The sequence below is a fragment of the Salvelinus fontinalis genome, chromosome 13 (assembly GCF_029448725.1).
Source record: "Salvelinus fontinalis isolate EN_2023a chromosome 13, ASM2944872v1, whole genome shotgun sequence".
NCBI classification, from domain to species: Eukaryota; Metazoa; Chordata; class Actinopteri; order Salmoniformes; family Salmonidae; genus Salvelinus; species Salvelinus fontinalis.
The window spans coordinates 17,038,756-17,053,113 of NC_074677.1; the positions used below are offsets into that span (position 1 = coordinate 17,038,756).

General features: G+C 40.1%; 2 protein-coding genes across 4 annotated transcripts in view; both read right to left on the reverse strand.

Moving 5' to 3' along the window:
• Positions 1-2,778: 2,778 nt before the first annotated feature.
• crebzf (CREB/ATF bZIP transcription factor) lies at positions 2,779-5,841 on the reverse strand. Its single transcript, XM_055941903.1, has 4 exons — positions 5,607-5,841; positions 4,003-4,857; positions 3,724-3,799; positions 2,779-3,241 (listed from the first exon to the last, which is right to left on the reverse strand). Exons 2-4 carry the CDS (start codon positions 4,806-4,808, stop codon positions 3,161-3,163), a joined length of 963 nt encoding a protein of 320 aa, XP_055797878.1. The 5' UTR covers positions 4,809-4,857; positions 5,607-5,841; the 3' UTR covers positions 2,779-3,160.
• Positions 5,842-7,285: 1,444 nt separating this feature from the next.
• sytl2a (synaptotagmin-like 2a) overlaps positions 7,286-14,358 on the reverse strand; it is a 40,255-nt gene continuing 33,182 nt past the window's right edge. For 2 of the 3 annotated variants that reach the window (XM_055941905.1, XM_055941907.1), the window contains 8 exons: positions 13,230-13,349; positions 12,386-12,555; positions 11,864-11,966; positions 11,378-11,539; positions 11,145-11,241; positions 10,953-11,058; positions 8,335-8,540; positions 7,286-7,920 (listed from right to left, as the gene is read on the reverse strand). In XM_055941905.1, coding sequence (XP_055797880.1) covers positions 7,772-7,920; positions 8,335-8,540; positions 10,953-11,058; positions 11,145-11,241; positions 11,378-11,539; positions 11,864-11,966; positions 12,386-12,555; positions 13,230-13,349 — 1,113 coding nt within the window. In that variant the 3' untranslated portion in view covers positions 7,286-7,771. The remainder of the gene's footprint in view (positions 7,921-8,334; positions 8,541-10,952; positions 11,059-11,144; positions 11,242-11,377; positions 11,540-11,863; positions 11,967-12,385; positions 12,556-13,229; positions 13,350-14,358) is intronic. The other variant, XM_055941906.1, reaches the window with a different exon arrangement.

A 14,358-nucleotide genomic window follows, 5' to 3' on the forward strand; every position in this document is an offset into this window, starting at 1 on the left:
TTGTCTGTTTAAATCCAGGCCTACCTCAAAGCTGTGTGTTAAATGCCCATAAACTGAGGGTCCTAAATTAGGATTTTGGCAATGAGGCCCTTTATCTACTTCCCTAGTCAGATGAACTCATGGATAAAATGTTTACGTCTGAGTGCAATATGAAGGAAGTTGAGGTAGTTTCGCAAGCCAATACAAACTAGCATTAGCGCATGCTAGCAGATACCCATAGACTTCAAGTCATTGGACTAACACTAGTTAGCAATTGCGCTACCGTTAGTGATCAACTTCCTTCAAACTGCATGCACAGACAAATGGTATCCACGAGTTCATCTGATTATGGGGAAGTTGATACAGGCGTCAAATCGCGAACTATCCATTTAACACAAAGGCCCTCAAAAAAAAAGCGTACAACATACCCTATGTGCATAAGGAAAATGTTGAGTGACCTGACATGAAAACAAAGGTCTGAGAGTGCCAAATACTAAGGTAGTGCAACTGATAAACAATGCAAAGATGGTTCAATTTGGATTGTACAGTAAAAATGGCATCAAATTGAGTTATATCAAGCCAGTTAGGGAAGGTACTTCAAGAGTAACACATTGTAGTGTATAGTGATATGAAAATCTATTTATATTGGCTATTGCCATTTACTAGCAGGCCAACCAGACAATCTAAAATATTGGTTGAGGATACCATTTTACCAGTGTAGAAACACATTGACAAATTTAGTGCAAAAGAGCCTTCAATTATAGTACAGGTCATAGTGCATAACTGCCAGTCTACCACCCACATTCATCATTCTGCGGCAGGAAGCCTAGCGGTTAGGAGCGCTGGGCCAGTAAATGAAAGGTGACTGGTTCAAATCCACAAACAGACTTGGTTAAAAATCCGATGTACCCTTGAGCAAGGCACTTACCCCAATTGCTCCTGTAAATCACACTGGATTAGTCTGCTAAATTAATAAAAATGTAAATGATTCCTTACCCTGACAGTGGTCAATGGGCCAGACTAAATCCAATTTGGATTTCTTTAAAAAACAGCCACTCACTACTAACAAAAAAAATCAATGGTCATGATGAAGGCAAACGTGAAGTGTTCACTTTTGGGCAAATCACCATTTGTGATTTCAAACCAAGTCATTGAATTGATTTCAATTTATTTGGCAGTTAATTGTTCAAAATTGGACAGTAACCATCACTCCCATTGACTTTTGGTTAGCAGTGGCTAAAGTTCAAAGTGGCTGTTTTTAAGAAATCCAAATTGCAGCCAACTGGCTCCTGGTCTACTTTCAGTGCAAGAAACAATTTAACTGTAAAGGTCTTAAATACCAAAATTATCCTAATGGCACAATAATTAATTCAACAGCACCACCACTTGGTTTGCTACAAATCTGCGTGATCACAGGGCTGGAGAAATGTAACCACTCAATTCATAGGATGCATGTACTGACTGTCCGCCCACGTGATAGTTTTAACCATATTTTGAAGCTATAGTGTATATAAACAAAGACATTCTATAAACAATGGATTACAAAACAAATGTGAGGTTATGATGGTTTCAACGGTGTGTTTGATTGGGGTCCTTAAATCATGTACACTTCAAGTAACCAGCTAAATGCATCAATCTAAAAATGCTGTGTCTGTTAACAGGCTCTCAAACCCTTTTTATGTCCAACATATATGCATGCACATATGACAAAATATTCCAGATTTTTCATAAAAACAGTTTAGTTTGCAGTGCATGCCCAAATAAGTAGCCTTGCATAACAGGTCACTTATGACCTGTGAATTTTAGCCACCTACATATACCCATGGATTCTTGGAAGAATACAACTTAATGCCCCCTGAGCTTAGGCAATCATAACCCAAAATAAGTTTGTTTCAAACAATGTATAGCTTATATATAAACGAAAAACTATCATTTCGATCTCATGTATTGTCACTCCTTTCATCCATAGCTTCATCTATGAATTTGAAGGTAGTTACATTTCACCAACCCATCATTTAGCTTTATAGCAAACAAAGTGTTTGGGTCAGCCATAACGCTGAAAAACAAATGAAGGACAGTACCTTTTAACAAAGTTAATTTGTGAAGTAGCTAACAATTTACTTTTCAGATCCAAATTAAAAGCGTTGTGGGTTCTCCACATTAAATATTATCACCGAAATGCCGTCCAGCTCGATAAACTTTAGAGTGACAGTTCCTTACACTATTTTTCAGACCCCAGAAGTGGTCTGTCTAAATGAATCAATGGCCCAAGCTACCAGGTGTGTAAATCCCACTAAACCCCAAGGAAAGATAGCACCTATCTGAAATTTAATTTTCATCATTTTGATCAGCACCTGTATTTTTGTATATATATATATATATATATCTATCTAGAGATCTATAGATCCAGCTAGCTAGCTATATATATATATATATATATATAGCTAGCTGGATCTATACAGGTGGTGGGATGGGACACGAACTTATTCATTAGACCAATTTTGAAGTCTGAAAACACCTGAAGCTGATTTTAGTGAAATATCACTTTAAAACTAAATGCAGCAGCATTATGTTAAAAACAAGTACATCGGACTAGTAGGCATATGCACATAGAGTATGCTTTGAACTCTCCACTGAAATGAGGCCTCACAAACCATTACCACATTTTTCCATTTTGTTGAGGAATTGATAGACAAGTGTCTGCAGAAAGAGCTTGCTGTTTGAAAAGAGAAAAAGAGATGTGTTAATATCAAATACACTGGGTCACATTCAAGGTAAAATATATAACTGAAACGTGTATAATCAAAATAAGATTTATTGTCAATCATATCCATGTTCCTGAAACATTGTTCTCATTTAGAAAAAAAAAGTTGCCACAACATCTTTGTATTTTACATAACATTCTTTAAGATTGTCACTTTATACAAAATTGGTGATGTCCATTTCTATCAGGATCACATCGATAACAAGATAGTTTGACTAGTTTTTTAAACAACTGGGTTACATACCAATGTGTCAACAAGTCAAGTTAAACTTGTGAACAAACCGTTATAGTACCTCTAATATTGTCAATGTAATAGGTAGTGGAACACTTGTCATCCACAATATATTCTAAATTCACTACTTTTTACAAAGAAGGTGTTACGGGATACTGGTTAAATGTAGACACTTACACCCTTTGTTATACTACCTTTAAAAAAATACCAGGCCAAGTTGGCAGCAGCGGGTCCCGCCTCTTCAGCTTCCCGAACAGCAGAATCCACTTTAGCAATAAAGAAAAATAGGGGCGCTAAATGAAAACATCCTTCAGCAGAATAGTGACGTTTCACAAAAAGACAAGTTCTAACCAAACCATGCTAAGCAATTATATGTTGTTGTTTTTACCATTCTGGTTTGAGAGCCAATATGAACTAATAATCATATACTATGAAAACTCTTTGTGAAACGTCACTGTAATCTATTTACAATTATATATTTTTTAACAATTCCAATAAACGTGACAAATTCAACAGCCCCCATTTCTTTATATTTGGGAGGGAAATCAGTTCGATTTAATATTTACAGGTTAAACGCTTACGGCATAGAACTTAAAAGAAAAGTAATTCAAACTAAGATGGAAAGATATGTTCCAGTGTAAACTTAATGTTAGTGTAAAAGCCTTTGGTGTATGCTAAGAATAATAAAACTTGAAAAACATCTTAGAATTGATCAAATCATCAGCTTTTCTTCATCTGAGATCCTTACCATGGAGCCAAGCAGACAGGGACGCTCTGTAACCCATTCATCCAGCATGGTAGAACAATCATCACCTAGAAGAAAACTGGCAACAAGGTTTAACGAGTAACGTGTACTTAAATCATTGGCAAGATTTTTTACACATGCTCAATCATTCAACATTTCTTAATTAAGTAATGATCTCAAATAGTTTTAACATTGTTCATAGATTCCCCTGACGTTCATTACACCGAAGTTAATCAGGTTCAGTCTCAACATCTGAAAACAGATAAAAGTACTTGACCCTACATTTTGAGTGATGCGCTTGCACTCTCTGCACACTTAGTGCAGAACTCCACTGAGACGTTGTTCTTGTCCACGTGCAGACAGATGCCACCAGAGGTCTCCTTTTCCTCCACCTTCACACGTTTCCGGGGCAAGGCATAATCGTGGTCATCATTCTTGTTGGACCCCTGGAAAAGCGAGGAAGATAATTTCATGCCGTTCACACCGCTCAGCCTTGACAACAGCTGGGCTAACATGCTCTCGTTGGCCAACACAGCTCTCAGGTACCTCGTCTCATCTTCCAACTCTTCTACCCTCTTATTCAATTGGACGTTTTCCTGTTTGAGTATGCGGTTTTCTGACGACAGAGACCCGACTTTATTTTCCAGCCCGTTCACGTATTCCTTCTTTTTCAGACGATTAATTCGCGCAGCGACAGCGTTTTTGTTGATCATGTGCCCAGACAGGTCATCTCTCCCCTTCCTTTTCTGAACAGCAGACACTCCTTCGGGCGATGGGGTTCTGGATGTGCCAATCCAAAAATCTTGATCTGTTGTGTCCCCCACACCTAATTCAGCCAATCCAATGTCGAAAAGAGGGGAGACTGCATCCTTCTCAAATGTCCAGTGTAACTCGTCGATTCCAAATAAATCATCCAGCTCTAATCCAACTGTACTATCCCCATTCTCTGACTGAATTTCTTCAGAGGGACTCGTTTTAACATTTTCTATCATTTCAACAAAGTCAGTGACTTCAACATCAAAAGGACAAGTTGAAGAGTGCACCTCCACATTGGTGTTGTCTGAACGACCTCTTCGTCTGGTGATCATTTTTAGCTTTTGATGAGGGACACCACCAATTTATTCCCGCTCAGATTATCTGTGAGAATACAACAAGAACATTGATTAGTGAATTAAGTCTGTTTAATGAATATATTGGGTTTCATGCCCCCTAGACATGAAAGACATGGTTTTCACTGTGCTTCAATGAGTTAAATTAGTCCCAGCTATCCTTCAGATTATGTCCATTACCTCAACCCCCATTTTGAAGGACCTAAAATCTTGAGGCCATATACGTTTCCTTTAACAAATATAGCGTTAATAAGTAGCGCTGAGCGATTAGTGCTTTTTGAGTTGCTCTATTTAGGTTAGATCATTTTTTAAATAATCACTGATTTCGATGTATTTTTTCATGTAAACGTGATTTTAGCGCTTTTTCATGGAAATTCCAAAGCCAAACATCATGAACATTCAATTGCCAAAACATTCATTTTGTGTGGATCTTTCGAGAATTTAAAGACTAATATAGACTAACATTTCTAGTTAATGCAGTTGTTCAAGGCGGGGTTGTATCTAACGTTAGTTAGCTAATTTAGGCGCCATAATGTTGTCTGAACAAGACTGACGTTACATTAGGCCGAACTAGCTAACACTAGGTACCATGTAATCTTTACGTTTTTTGGAACATGTTATAAGTACTCACATTGATATTATGTTAACTAGTTTGTGTTTTCAACAACGTCAACGTTATTTTTTATTTAACGCTAGTTAGTTATAATATTATTAGCTAGTTGGAAGGCCATGCGCACAAACAAAATGACAAAGCATTTTTGAAGTAACCACACTTACCCTCCGTGAAGCTTACACTGGATCAGATTGTAGCTATTTCTTCGTAATATTATTCAGCTTCTCGTAGGAAAAGATTCGATCTTGTTTGACAGTCTGTACATTTGTCTAATCACTAAACAACTACTTGCTGACTAGCGGAGAGAACTTCCAAACGTACAAAAAACGTAAAGAATGGCGACTCAACCCGCGGAAATGGTTTTCACTGGTTACTACAGCCACAAAGTCAAAATGGCGACTCAACCCACGGAAATGGTTTTTACTAGCTACCACAGTCACAAAGTAAACGGCTACATTGTTAATAAAAATATGATTACAAAAAGTAGCTTTTTGCTCTTAATTTAATTTACGGTTAGACATAATGTTAGCATTTTGGTTAGGTTTCAAATCTGATAAAGATCAATTGTAGACATAGGCGGGGTTTATGACTTTGTGGCTATGGTAACTAGTGACGAGGCGGAAAAACATCACTAATAATCATATACTATGAAAACTCTTTGTGAAACGTCACTGTAATCTATTTACAAATCTTTTTTTTACAATTCCAATAAACTTGACATAAATTCAACAAGCCCCCATTTCTTTATATTTGGGAGGGAAATCAGTTCCTCTGCCCAGGCGTTGCTGACGTCTGCCAGATCTTACAACGCATGAATAGGTATTTTACTTCTCAGCGAACCCCATCATATGTTATAGAAGTTTCTGTCAGTCGGTGCTGCAACCATTGGTTGATGCACGCAACGTCTGAGCAAGGGAAGGCGATTTTTCCCACTGGGTCTAGCAAGAGTCTATAAAAAGAGTCGCAGCTGTGCATAGTTATTTGCGCACCAGGGGTCGCATTATGAAGGTTTGAGCCTGTTAGCAGGGCTACCTTTTTAAAATAAATATCTTATTTTAATATATCAAAATGTATACCACTTGGACTTCATTCGCTCCTGGTTCACAGGGTGGCCCACACGTGGCTGAAATTCTGCCGCTTGTAGCATCTTAGACCCTCAGCATTTCTCTCCTCCGTTCCACCTCCTCCCTTTCTACTGCTCTAATATGCGCAAGGCAGATCTGATCATTCCTGGATGTATTGTAGCCAGATTCGTCAGACTGAATAAGACGATGCGAGAGAGATCTATAATCACCAGATGCCCAAAAGACTCCACTCTAAAAAGGTCTCAATGTCCATAAGACAAATTACCTCTGTGCAGTCAAAAACGTGATACTATGAAAATGATGATAATGCCCTTTTAGTAGGCTGTTTGAAATGACCGCCTGAAATTTCAGCCTGTTATGGTATGGTGTGATGGAAATTGGGTCTTGCGGTAAATTAGTTAATAGACCAATAAGAAAGAGAGTTCCAAACCTCTCTGCCAATAACAGCAATTTGTTATTATTATTAATAATAATAATTATGTAGCATTTTTTTTTTAACTCTGTCCCGAATTCCCCATAGGATCATGGCTCTTTTTGCATTCTCTTGGAAATCCAACTTCCGGTCTATTTCAAATGTTGGGGTTATTTTTCTCACTGCTTTCTGACAATTGCTGGCGAAAAATGTCATTCTTTGTGTACAATCATTACTATTGAATTGACACAGATTTTTTTTTCAACACGTGATATTGTATTTATTGTTGGGGTGCCTGAATTAGTGGAAACATTAACTATGATGAAAAATATATGCTGTTACTATATTAAGTAATGTGAAAAATTTTATTTTACAAAGACAACAATGAAAACATAACACCACATTTCTGATTATATATGCTGTCGTATCAATAGTGGAAACATTTTCTTCAGTTAATTTACCATGGAATAACATTCTGAAAACATATATAGGAATATATACAAATAGCGATAAATATGCATTGGAATGAATCAATTAAAACAACCTATTTATATCTTAACAATTTCTGAGTAGGTATTTGATCAGTATGACAACAAGCATGATTATGTCAAATGTTGATCTTTCAAAAAATAAAATACACATTTGTAATGTAATTCTAAGAAGAATCTAAGCACCAAGCACAATACTCCAATGTGCCTGTATGGTCTTTCTCCTAAAAAAGTGAGAGATTATATTACTGATTACATTATCGGTTATAAATTTCATCAAACTGATACACCCAATGAGCAACTTTCTTCTCATTTTATCATCCTCCAACTTTTCACACACCATCTTATTTTGATAAACCTCTTGCCATTATCAACATTCTCAACGGTATAACATCCTCAACCCATTCATTGTGAGAATGCATCATTCTCTCCCATAAACTTGCTTCTTCAGAGGTTGAATCCATCCAATCCACCTCTAACCCATAACTTTTACCTGTAAAGACAGATGGGAGATGATCCAGTTAGCTTCCTATTGGATGTATTGTGTATGCATTTCAATATTAATAATTAGGCTACAATAGGTTTGGAACGACTCAAGAAACAATTTCAATATAAAGACATACTACCTTAGAGAAAAGCATTAATCAGATTCAGAAATGTGGGGAATTTTGTTAACCCATTAGATGCCGTAATTCAATCGGTGCTATAACACAGGGAAGAGGGCACTGCACAGCTGAGAATGTGCCTTTTAAAGACATTTTCCAGATGTTCTCAGAGATCGCATTCATGGTCAATGTTGCACTCATGTGTAAATTACCTTTAAAAGTCTGTTATAGTGTGCTGCATTTTAACGTGCCTTGAATTGAGTACCGGCCAAACTTTAAACAAATGACACAAAGTATCTTACCTGTTCCAAGGCCAAGCCTTAAGCCCCCAATGAAATGGTTAGTGAGCCGGTCGTGATCCCACACTGTGACTTCAACGCAGGCCTCTCGTAGGTCGTCCGGCAGAAAGCCATCATAGACCATGGTGTGATTGAACATGGGGTTGGCCGTCTTCTTCACCACCCGAGTCTTCTGTCGGCTTTTCCTGCTCGTGTCTGGAAGCACGGTGCTAAAATAGCATACAACAACAGATTAGCAGCCTAGCACACTCTGGCCCACAATCTGATCCTGTGCATTTCAAGGAATAGCTTTAGCTCTAACAGTATAATGTAAATTTAGGACAAAAGCAATCAATGGCCCTGTTAGAATATTACAGAAATGCATCCCATCCTTCCTTGCTACCATTCTTGAGGTAATCAGAGATATGAACTGGGTGGCTTGGTGAAAGTAATAGGGTGGTCACCTTATACCTATCCAATTGCATATAAACTCAGCAAAAATAGAAATGTCCCTTTTTCAGGACCCTGTCTTTCAAAGATAATTCGTAAAATCCAAATAACTTCACAGATCTTCATTGTAAAGGGTTTAAACACTGTTTCCCATGCTTATTCAATTAACCATAAACAATTAATGAACATGCACCTGTGGAACGGTCGTTAAGACACTAACAGCTTATAGACGGTAGGCAATTAAGGTCACAGTTATGAAAACTTAGGACACTAAAGAGGCCTTTCTACTGACTCGGAAAAACACCAAAAGAAAGATGCCCAGGGTCCCTGCTCATCTGCGTGAACGTGGGAGGGAGACTACAGGGAGACAAGACGGACAGCTGATCGTACTCGCAGTGGCAGACCACGTGTAACAACACCTGCACAGGATCGGTACATCCGAACATCACACCTGCGGGACAGGTACAGGATGGCAACAACAACTGCCCGAGTTACACCAGAAATGCACAATCCCTCCATCAATGCTCAGACTGTCCACAATAGGCTGAGAGAGGCTGGACTGAGGGGTTGTAGGCCTGTTGTAAGGCAGGTACCAGACATCACTGGCAATAACGTCGCCTATGGGCACAAACCCACCGTCGCTGGACCAGACAGGACTGGCAAAAAGAGCTCTTCACTGATGAGTCACGGTTTTGTCTCACCAGGGGTGATGGTCGGATTCGCGTTTATCGTTGAAGGAATGAGCATTACACCGAGGCCTGTACTCTGGAACGGGATCGATTTGGAGGTGGAAGGTCAATCATGGTCTTGGACGGTGTGTCCAAGCATCATCGGACTGAGCTTGTTGTCATTGCAGGCAATCTCAACGCTGTGCGTTACAGGGAAGACATCCTCCTCCCTCATATGGTACCCTTCCTGCAGGCTTTGTCTGTGGCATCTCACATGACCCTCCAGCATGACAATGCCACTAGCTATACTGCTCGTTCTGTGTGTGATTTCCTGCAAGACAGGAATGTCAGTGTTCTGCCATGGCCAGAGAAGAGCCCGGATCTCAATCCCATTGAGCACATCTGGGACACATTTCCCCCCAGAAATGTCCGGGAACTTGCAGGTGCCTTGGTGGAAGAGGTGGGTAACTTCTCACAGCAAGAACTGGCAAATCTGGTGCATTCCATGCAGAGGAGATGCACTGCAGTACTTAATGCAGCTGCTGGCCACACCAGATACTGACTGTTACTTTTGATTTTGACCCCCCCTTTTATCAGGGACACCTTATTCAATTTCTGTTAGTCACATGTCTGTGGAACTTGTTCAGTTTAAGTCTCAGTTGTTGAGTCTTGTTATGTTCACACAAATATTTACACATGTTAAGTTTGCTGAAAATTAACGCAGTTGACAGTGAAAGGGCGTTTCTTTTTTTGCTGAGTTTATATGCCTCAGTGCTTACCTCAAGGAAAGAAGGATGCATTTTCAAAGTATTAAAACAGGGCCAATATTCAGTGAGTAAAAGAGGACAAAAAATTGCCATCTACAGGAGTACAACAGTATAAAAAAAATCTGTATTTCTACAGTGTATTACATTTGTGAGTGAATCGCTACAAATCCAATGGTTTAGTTTATATATGACTAAATGACAGATTGGCACTATAAACATATTCAATACTAAAGTATGCTTCACACCCGTATTTAACCAGGTGCAGCAGCATACCACCCTGCATACCACTACTGGCTTGCTTCTGAAGCTAAGCAGGGTTGGTCCTGGTCAGTCCCTGGATGGGAGACCAGATGCTGCTGGAAGTGGTGTTGGAGGGCCAGTAGGAGGCACTCTTTCCTCTGGTCTAAAAAATATCCCAATGCCCCAGGGCAATGATTGGGGACACTGCCCTGTGTAGGGTGCCGTCTTTCGGATGGGACGTTGAACGGGTGTCCTGACTCTCTGAGGTCATTAAAGATCCCATGGCACTTATCGTAAGAGTAGGGGTGTTAACCCCGGTGTCCTGGCTAAATTCCCAATCTGGCCCTCAAACCATCATGGTCACCTAATAATCCCCAGTTTACAATTGGCTCATTCATCCCCCTCCTCTCCCCTGTAACTATTCCCCAGGTCGTTGCTGCAAATGAGAACGTGTTCTCAGTCAACTTACCTGGTAAAATAACAGTAAAATAAAAAATAAAATATCAAAAACACATACCATTTCACGAAGGGGTCAATGATTGCACCCTTGATAGCAGGCAGGTTCTTGCAGTCTTTCACCCAAATCTGCACCTCACCCTTCTCTGTTTTGGATGACCTCTTACCTATCAATTGAGTAAAAACACACATAAGTAAGTTATGTTCAATAGAACACAGAACAGGCTAGATGATGGTCTGAGAAACTGCTTACTGTAGGAGATCTGTGGCAGGAAACGCAATCCTATTCTCATCTCTCCTCTATGGTCAATAGATTGGGAGTGAGAGGGACTGAGAGACTGTGTCGAGATCTAGAGTGAATAGAATAACTTTATTTTTAGTTGTGACAAGTTGGTATCAAATCAGTCTTTATGAATTACCACCTATATAAAATTGACACTGCAAAACAGACTGTATATGACCAAAACTATTCCTCTTGTAGTTTACCCTTGCTTTCAAAGCATAATCATTCATCTGCGTGTTGCTAAAGTCCCATTCAGATAAATCCAAGTCCACCTCGCCAAGGAAGCTGTTCCGTCCAAAGTTGTCGTTGTGCCACACGGAGACATTAAGTGCTTGAGTCTTGAGGGTCTCCATGGTAACTTTAAACTGCAGGGGTAGAAAAGGGGATAAAAGTAGTTTATTCAATGCAGACACAATAGACAGAGCACTGATAGCTTTGTGTCTTCACTGATAGCTTTGTGTCGTCACTGGTAGCTTTGTGTCCAGCTATTTTTCAACTGTTGAAAGACAATATCCCGAGTATAAAATCAGGAATGTACACCCCCACACACACACAGACACACACTTTGCCATATCAGAGGACACCTGGACCACCTATGGAGATGTTTGTTGAGTGAATCAGGTGATAAATGATCTGAAAAGGAGACTGGAGGACTTTAATAACCAGCCATCATATCTCTTCTCTCTTACCCTAAGGATCTCATTGTAAGTGGGGTTCAAGGTCTTCTTTTTCACACTGGCTTTTCTCTTTCCCATCTTCGCTTTGTCCGGTAAGAGGTAACATTTCACATATCTGAAAATGAATATCCAACATCAGATTCTTAGCCACTACACAAATACAAAGCAAAAGCAACTAGGGATGGGATTCAATTAGAAGCTGTGCTATAGCACGCTGGACATTTAAAGGTAATTAACAATTAAGCAGGCATCTGCAATGTTTACCTTGAATGCGATCTCAGCAAATGCGGTAACATGTCTACAAGTGCAATCGGATAGAAGTCGGTGAAAGTTTCCAAGGCACATCATTGCTTTCCATGCATCTAGTCTCAAATTGCAATAACACACTGATGATCCTATGTAAGGTAATGGAAAACAATGTTTCCATCAACCTCTGTAAACCTATGCACCTGGAGATGGCAGATTTTTTTTTACAATGATAGGATAAACACACACACACACACACACAATCTTATTTATTGCAAGAACACCTACGGATCAGAACGGTTCTTCTTGGGTTCTGCCACGGCAAGATCTCTGCAGTGGACAACAAAGATGTGGAACTCCCCGAGCTTCTGGACATAATTCATGGCAAACCGGATTGTTCCCTTTACTTCCACATCCCCATCTACTCCACTGTAGATGCTTGCCACACTGCCGCTCACCTTAACGGTCCACATGATGTTAGGAAGAGACAACAGCATCATCAAGTGTTGTATCAAGCCATCAAACCAGATGTTTGATGTGTTTGATACCCTTCCATTGATTCTGTTCCAGACATTACAATGAGCCTACCCTCCCAATTTAAAGTGCCACCAGCCACCATTGAACCTCAGTATTATTTTCTTCCAGATGCGGAACAAATGCCTCTCTTAGTCCACATTCAGAACCCTAATACTCCCCGATTCTCTAGAACCCTAATATTACCAATTCTCTAGAACTCTAATATTCCCAATTCTCTAGAACCCTAATATTCCCAATTCTCTAGAACCCTAATATTCCCAATTCTCTAGAACCCTAATATTCCCAATTCTCTAGAACCCTAATATTTCCAATTCCCTAGAACCCTGATATTCCCAATTCTCTAGAACCCTAATATTCCCAATTCTCTAGAACCCTATATTCCCCATTCTCTAGAACCCTACTATCCTTACATCTGCTATGGGACAATTGTATGATTCCTGTGTATCACATGTGGGGGAGAAAACAAATGTTCTGCTGTAACTTTTGTTATTAGCATTATTAGGATTGCAGCCACGTGAATTCAAAGCAAAGTGAGTTTGATTATTTCATGGCACATGGTCAACATATCTGATAGGAAAGCTGCATGGGAACATACAGAGGACATGGACGCCATGTCAGAGGAGAGGCTAAGGTTAGTGAGGGAACTGCCCATCCGCTTTTTCCAGCTGAAGTTGAGACTTTTCACTGAGGTGCTGTCACTGTCTCTGCCATCCTTCTACAAGATAGTGCAGAAACAACAATGGCGAGTGGTCAGAAACACACACACACACACACACACACACACACACACACACACACACACACACACACACACACACACACACACACACACACACACACACACACACACACACACACACACAGGTTAAAACACATTGTGGGCCTACATAATGGTTGGAGCCAGGGTCTGCTACATGCACATACAGTGCCTTCGGGTAGTATTACACATTTTGTTCCGTTACACCCTTATTCTAAAATAGATGTTAAAAACTCTGCAATCTACACACAACACCCCATAATGACAAAGCGGAAACAGGTTTTCAGAATTTTTTGCAAATGCATTACAATTTTAAAACAGAAATACCTTATTTACATGTATTCAGACCCTTTGCTACGAGACTCGAAATGGAGCTCAGGTGCATCCTGTTTCCATTGATCATGCTTGAGATGTTTCTACAACTTGATTGGAGTCCACCTGTGGCACATTCAATTGATTGGACGTGATTTGAAAAGGCACACACCTGTCTATGTAAGGTCCCACAGTTGACAGTGTATGTCAGAGCGAAAACCAAGCCATGAGGTTGAAGGAATTGTCCGTAGAGCTCCCAGACAGGATTGTGTCGAGGCACAGATCCAGGGAAGGGTACCAAAAAATGTCTGCAGCATTGAAGGTCCCCAAGAACACAGTGGACTCCATCATTCTTAAATGGAAGAAGTTTGGAACCACCAAGACTCTTCCTAGAGCTGGCCGCCTGGCCAGACTGAGCAATCGGGGGAGAAGGGCTTTGGTCAGGGAGGTGACCAAGAACCCGATGGTCACTCTGACAGAGCTCCAGAATTCCTCTGTGGAGATGGGAGGAGCTTCCAGAAAGAACCATCTCTGCAGCACTCCACCAATCAAGCCTTTATGATAGAGTTGCCCGACAGAAGCCACGCCTCAGTAAAAGGCACATGACAGCCCGCTTGGAGTTTGTCAAAAGGCACCTAAAGACTCTCAGACCATG

What these genes read in the sequence shown, in the direction of transcription:
- crebzf (XM_055941903.1), bottom strand. Translation starts at nt 4,808, where the DNA reads ATGATCACCAGACGAAGAGGTCGTTCAGACAACACCAATGTGGAGGTG. An exon ending in GCAAGCGCATCACTCAAAAT is followed by an intron (nt 3,800 to 4,002) that starts GTAGGGTCAAGT and finishes CCTTGTTGCCAG; the next exon opens with TTTTCTTCTAGGTGATGATT. An exon ending in CCTGTCTGCTTGGCTCCATG is followed by an intron (nt 3,242 to 3,723) that starts GTAAGGATCTCA and finishes TTATTGCTAAAG; the next exon opens with TGGATTCTGCTGTTCGGGAA.